We start from the raw sequence: 6,898 nt of genomic DNA, 5'->3' as shown, positions 1-6,898 counted from the left end.
AGGGTGGTCCCATGCCCGGACCGGCTCGAGGGCTGCCTCTGCTGCGGCGCCTTCCTGCTCGACGGCGACGGCGACGAGACGGGTGAGCGCATCAGCCTGTCGAATTTCAGAATAATAGTCGCGCTCCGGTTGGATGGCATTGCCAGGGCGTGTTCATTCTCCTCCGGCAGCGAGGGTTTCTGGACCATGGCGCGTATCACGGCAGACAGCCACGTGAGGCCCGAGAGCAGCTTGTACTTCGCTCGGAATTTCACCCGGTATGTCTACTGGAGGACCGTAGACGCCGAAATCATTGTCCTTGACAAAGACACAAAGGAATTCTCTCGTTCCTTGTTCCCGGAAGACATGCGGTATTTCAGGCTCGAGGTTGTAGGCTGCGCCGGTGGCAAGGTGCGCATTGCCCACCGGGGCGCGAGCCATCTCAAGGTCTTCACACAATCAGAGGGCAGGGATGAATGGGTGCTGGAGAAGAGTGTCCAACTGCAGCAGTTGATCCGTGAGGTTCAAGGTGAAGGTGAGTTGAACGTCGACATGCTGGAGAAGATTGTCTCGGTGGCGGAGGGGTCTGTCGTGTTTTGTACAGACAACTGCGTGGGGCTCATCTCCATCGACCTCGACACCATGGAGTGTAAGCGCGTTCACGACGAGAACAAGTACTACGGGCCAGAGTACGTGTACCAGCTGACATGGCCTCCCACGATCCGAGCTTGCTTACCATGAACCAGCAATCTCGCGCTCTGTTTATTTTGTTCTCAAGTATGAACTGTATTAAGTGACAATCAATCTTGGGCTGATTTGTATTTCGTTCCACGAATTTAAATGTTTTATTTTCTCTGATTGTAGTAGGAAACTTTCAAGTATTTCAGTTCCTTGGAATTGACAAAACATTATCATTGTTGCATTCTCCTTATGTAGGGGAAATATCTTGATTGATGGAAGCGTGCAATTTTTCAGAAGCTGTCCACTGACTGCTGTTGAGATTTCTTCTTTCTGTCGTGTTAGTCAGTCAATTTTAATGTGAGAGCTATGATACCTTCACACAAAGTTTCTTGGCTTGGGTTAGAGCCCGCCACTCGCCGCCACTTGTTGCAAGACCAACTTTATAATCCATATGATGAAAATTTAGTTGCCGGTAATACCTAGAAGAGTTTTGGGTGTTTTTTTTCTTTTTTGAATGGCGGCAGGAGTTCTGCCCATTCTATTATATTAGAACTAGAAAGAATACCAGAGTTTGCTGATAGCTACAGGCCTACAACCTGATGATTTAGACAATGCCTCGACACCAAACACACCTGAGTAAAATGCACAAAACCACCACCTTAGTGTCATAGCTCTAGAAAAACCATCACATTACAAAATGTGACATTTCGCACCGAACCAAAAATTTGACAGTGACAAAGAACACTGACGGTGGATGCTAAGCGTTTTGATGACGTCACTAATCGGCCGGGCTCAAGGTGGATTAAGAGTGCTAGATATCACCGCTCATAACAAGGCTTTGCTCATGAAGTTCATGCACAAGTTTCTCAACAAGTATAATTCTCCATGGGTTAGCATCATCCGGGAAACCCACTATTCACACTCTCTTCCTGGTGATAGGATGGTTGGATCCTTTTGGTGGAAAGTTATTCTGAGACTTCTATCCATCTTCAAACAACTTTTAGTCTGCAAACCTGGGGCTGGCAACACCATTTATTTTTGGACTGATGGTTGGTGGGTTCCCTGAGCTATACTCATTTGCCATCAACAGGGACATATCCTTACAACAGGCCCTAAACACTCTCGAAACTGAAGACTTGTTCCACAAACCACTCTCTCTGCAAGCATTCCAACAGTTCCAGACTTTGCAAGAACACCTACACCAAAGACCTCTATCTATGGGACATGACTATTGGTCTATGAGAATGTACAAGTACATTATGTGAGATAACACATAACACTGCTCACAACATCTTTAAGGACATTTGAGCCACATCATGCAGACCCAAACAGAAAATCTTCTTTTGGCTCTTGCTGCATGATAAGAATAATACCAGGAACACGCTCGAGCGCATGACTTTGCACCTTGACAGTTATAGCTATGTTCTCTGATCTGATAAGACTGATGAAACATCTATTCATCTCTTCTGGAACTGTCCATTTTCCCTCTATTGTTGGGATCATATCATTCCAAACAGAAAGAAGGGTATATCGGCTTTTGATGAAATTCAACTTGCCACCTCACTTCTACCTAAAGACTTCGCTCTAGATATTATGCTTATGGGATGCTGGGGTATTTGGTGTGTCAGAAATAATAAGATCTTTAAAGCTGATGTAGTACATATTGAGGGTTGGAAGTATTACCTTAAAGAAGGACTTTGGGCCTGTCAAATCAGAGTTAAACAGAAGAAGACAGAGTAGATCTGTCTTTGGATAGAAGGGAACTTGTAATTTTATTTTGATGATGTTTCCTAGAGCTGGTATTGGTTGATTTGTTTTCTTTGCCCTTGTATTTGTAAATGTTTATTTAACCGGTCGGTCACAAGGTCTAAAAAAATAAAAATCTCTTCGCCTCCACTATGCCTGAATTTTGTCCCTGCACATGACTCAGGCACAGTTGCTTCTGCGTAATTTTTTACAAGTGTTAGTAAGGTTGAGAGAGAGGGGGAGAGGGGCGCTGTTATATTTCACGCTCGCGTCCCATTTTCCTACAGAAAGTGACGTCCACGTAGAAGAATCCAGTAATGCGTACGTTCTTGCAGTTGCGGCAGTACACGATCTCCAGCGTTCGTGGTCTATCAACTTTGAGGGCAAACAATGGAATAGTCCAAGTATGCATGCTCCTCCTGGAACCATCCGTACGTTACATACGTGAGCCACCCACGGCCTCGTCGCTTCTCCTTGTGGATAGGAGCGTAGATTAACCATGAGTTGGATGGGCTGGCTATCACCGTTCGTAACAAGATCCAAATGGCTGACTCGACCGAGTTGCCTCATGCATGTCTTGTTCGTGGAATTCTTTGCCAGTGTTAGAAAATTCCTTGCCATGGTGGTAGACTTTCCACGCAAACTGCAGAAATTTCTCGTACAAATCCACTATAAAACCCCCTCTATACCCAAGCTATACGTACAAAAGCAAGGCAAAGCTAGCTAGCTACGGCCTACACATACGCAGCTAGCTATAGTGCAGGCACATAGTAGAAACCTTTTAGACACCGAACCAGGAAGTAATGGAGACGCCCAAGCTGGCCATTTTGCTCGCCCTAGCCATGGCGGCCGCCATGGTTAACCTTTCCCAAGCCCAGAACTCGCCTCAGGACTACCTCTCACCTCACAACGCCGCCCGCGCCGCCGTCGGCGTGAGCGCGGTGAGCTGGAGCACGAAGCTGCAGGGGTTCGCCCAGAGCTACGCCAACCAGAGGATCAACGACTGCAAGCTCCAGCACTCGGGCGGGCCCTACGGGGAGAACATCTTCTGGGGGCCGGCCGGCGCGGACTGGAAGGCGGCGGACGCGGTGAAGCTGTGGGTGGACGAGAAGAAGGACTACAACTACGGGTCCAACACCTGCGCGTCGGGGAAGGTGTGCGGGCACTACACGCAGGTGGTGTGGCGCGCGTCGACCAGCATCGGCTGCGCTCGCGTCGTCTGCAACAACAACCGCGGCGTCTTCATCACCTGCAACTACGAGCCCGCCGGGAATGTTGTTGGACAGAAACCATACTAACTGCGATTGCTTCGCAGTACATATAGTCCAGTAGTCCCTCGTTCCTTGCATGGCAGCACCCATGCAAGGATTCATGCACGTTCCTATCTACTGTAACTAGCTAGAGGGGCTATAATAAAAGGAATGCCGTAACAAGCATGTATTGTCCATCATGGACTATAATAAATAATGTGCATTTTTACGGTACCTTGAAACATATATGAACCTTTCATAGTTTCATTACAGTTAGTTTAATCTCTAGCTGATATTGAGTTATTCACTGGTACTCTACAAGACTACAACACAACTACTCCCTCCGTCCGGAAATACTTATTGAAGGAATGGATGTATCTAGACGTATTTTAGTTCTAGATACATCCATTTTTATGCATTTCTCCGACAAGTATTTCCGGACGGAGGGAGTAAATAGGAGTATATATCACCTGAAAAATCCAAGCAGAGTACCATATGTTTAAGGGTAAATAAAAAGGTTACCTTCATATTTTAAAATGAAATATTAAAAAATTATAATGTGCTTGGGTAAAAATATATATTTATTTTCATTTAAGTCTAGTGATCAAAAGAATGTTTTAATTCTCTACCCCCAACAAGGGAAATCCAATCTCATGTTTTATAAAATCTTGAAACCTAACCTCTAATCGAGCGGGGATTCTCCTTTGAACTCGATCGATCATGAACTTGTCGTTTGGTGAAGGGCTATTGATTAGGGATAAGGCAAAGATACCGCAATACAAATATACAAGGACTAAATTGCCCTCCTAGATGAATGCTTAGATTTCATTGGTAATTTTGCCCATCTTTGAGGATTACCAAGTAATGTAAAATTGCTCATAATAAAATCTTGAAGTTCACTATGTGCCTATCAATGCAAGACGCAGAAAGAATCACATCCACCGGCTCAAGGAGAAACAACATGTGGATACACAAGATCAACGAGGAAATCGTTCACGATCACTTTGAGAGTGCCTTGGGACAGGTCCACCTAGGCCGATGGACATTAACCAGAAGAATCTTAATTTCAAAGTGGTCGACTTCAATGGCATTGATGACAACATCACCAAGGAGGAGGTCAAGGCCACCATTGACGACAATGCCTGAGGACAAGGCGCCGGGACCGGATGGCCTCACCGAGAGCTTCTTTAAGAAATGTTGGCACATAATTAGCGACAACGATATGAGAGTGATCCACCAGTTCAGTAGGCTCCAAACATCAAGCTTCCATTGGCTCAACTCGGCAAATACCGTCCTAATTCCAAAGAAGGAGGTGCGAAGGAGGTCGGATACTATCGCCAAATTATCTTCATTTATGCCATCTCATGACTGGACTTAGATTCCTTGTAAGAGGAGGAGAGAAGCGACAGAGGAAACCGTCGATATCGTTGATGAGAAGGTGTGGGATCGCCGCGAAGCGGAGGAGGCCACATAGGAGGATTCCGCCCTCCTCAATGAGTGAGATGATTCTTATGCCAAAACACATCCTGTTGTTTGGGATTGGGACGCTAAGCACGGTTACAAGCAGATCCCATATGGGTAGGAGAGGCCTCGCCGACTCAGCTCATATTGGCCATCACTTGCCCCATGCCGCCTCACTGTTAAGGAGGCATAAGATGAGCGATATGGCGCTTACAGTCAGCCATCCGCCCAGATGAAATATTCGAGTAGGTCGCTGCTAGGCAGCTGCTGGCGCTCGAGGGAATGGTGTCATTTAGCTCCACTACAAGGAGGCACAAGCAGATATCACAGCGAAGCGAGAGCACATGAGATGGCGCCCGGCTCAATGTCAATACACTTCGATTCAAGGAGATGAATCACATAATATTGAGGCTTGCTCACCTTTAAAAAAGTCGTCTCACGAACATCGACAAGAATGAGACAAAGACGGGATCGTTTTAGTCCTTGAAACTAAGGGTGCGATTATTAAGTTGATGCAATCAACAAAAGATAAAAAAATAAAAATCATATTATGATTACTCTGTTTTTGCATGCAACTATTCGTAGCCTACGAAAACTCTTATGTAAATTTCCTAACTAACCCTTCCCCTGAGTTTCATGGGGGTGGGCCCCTTCCTCCCCTAATCTCCAATCCTAATCCTCCACCTGGGTGTTTACGTTAAACCAGTAAGGCTAGTCATAGTGGGAGTAACTTAGGTAGTAACATAGCGCATTTCAATTTTTTTTGCTTATATGGCATGTAGTTAATGAGGAGAGAAGTGTTTAGAGTCACTGTAACATAGCATTTTCCGAGAAAGGATGAGTCTACAAGCTAATAAATAAAGACATCTATAACACTACTACTCCTCATTAAGATAGTAACTTAGACTAGTGTCATATGCATGACACTAGTATAAATTACTCCCCACTATGACCAGTCTAAGAGCATCTCCAACAGCCGCTCAAAAAGGCGCGCACGCGCGGTAAACTGAGTTTTTTGCGCGCGGGGGACGTTTCGGCGCGCTCCAGTGGTGGCGGGAAACTCGCGCGCGCGGGAACCGTTTGCGCGCACGGGTGAAAAGGCGGCAGCTCGCGCGCTATTTTTGGCGCACCGCTTCCGGCGCGCCTTTAAATTGCGGCGCTCGCCACGCGCCTATTCCACACACTTCTCTTCCTCTTCCCACTACTAGGAAAATGCCTGTAGATAGAAATTTACCAGTAGCGTTTGTTTGCAACCCAACGCTACTAATAGTTAGTAGTAGCGCTGGCTACAAACAGCGATATTGGTATCATTTAGCAGCAGCGCTTGTTACCTAGGCCCATGCTACTACTAAGTGTAACACACCACACCCCCTGGTCAAAACATAGCAGCAGCGCCTGTCCTCCAACCTGCGCTACTGCTAGTTTAGGATCTATAGCGCCTGTTTGTCTAAGCGTGCTACTGCTAATTTTTCTATGTATAACATTTTACCAGTAGCGTGTGTTTCTGACCCGTGCTATAAATAGTACACCCCTAGCCGTAGCTATTTTGCAAGCTGCCATAGCAGTAGCGCGTCTGGGTGACCCGCGCTACTGCTATGCCCGCCAGCCACCTACCACCTTTCCCCTTCTTCCGCCCCTCTCTTCTTCCCCCTTCCTTTCTCCCCCTTTCCTTGCACCTTGCTTGTTCCTTTCAATCCTCCCCCACCACCACCCCTCCATTAGAGCCCTCCCTCCCCCTCTTCTTTGCCCCTCCACCACCCCTTCATTAGAGCCATCCTCCC

The 6,898-nt window shown here is 46.6% G+C and overlaps 1 protein-coding gene across 1 annotated transcript; it reads left to right on the top strand.

Moving 5' to 3' along the window:
• Positions 1-3,114: 3,114 nt before the first annotated feature.
• Positions 3,115-3,892, top strand: LOC100873095 (pathogenesis-related protein PRB1-2). The gene has a single exon (XM_044532571.1). It carries the CDS (start codon positions 3,210-3,212, stop codon positions 3,702-3,704), a length of 495 nt encoding a protein of 164 aa, XP_044388506.1. The 5' UTR covers positions 3,115-3,209; the 3' UTR covers positions 3,705-3,892.
• Positions 3,893-6,898: the final 3,006 nt, after the last annotated feature.

The sequence above is a fragment of the Triticum aestivum genome, chromosome 5B, assembly GCF_018294505.1.
Source record: "Triticum aestivum cultivar Chinese Spring chromosome 5B, IWGSC CS RefSeq v2.1, whole genome shotgun sequence".
Taxonomy (NCBI): Eukaryota; Viridiplantae; Streptophyta; class Magnoliopsida; order Poales; family Poaceae; genus Triticum; species Triticum aestivum.
The sequence above is the reverse complement of the archived record's forward strand: the minus strand, read 5'-3'. Positions and strand labels throughout refer to the sequence as shown.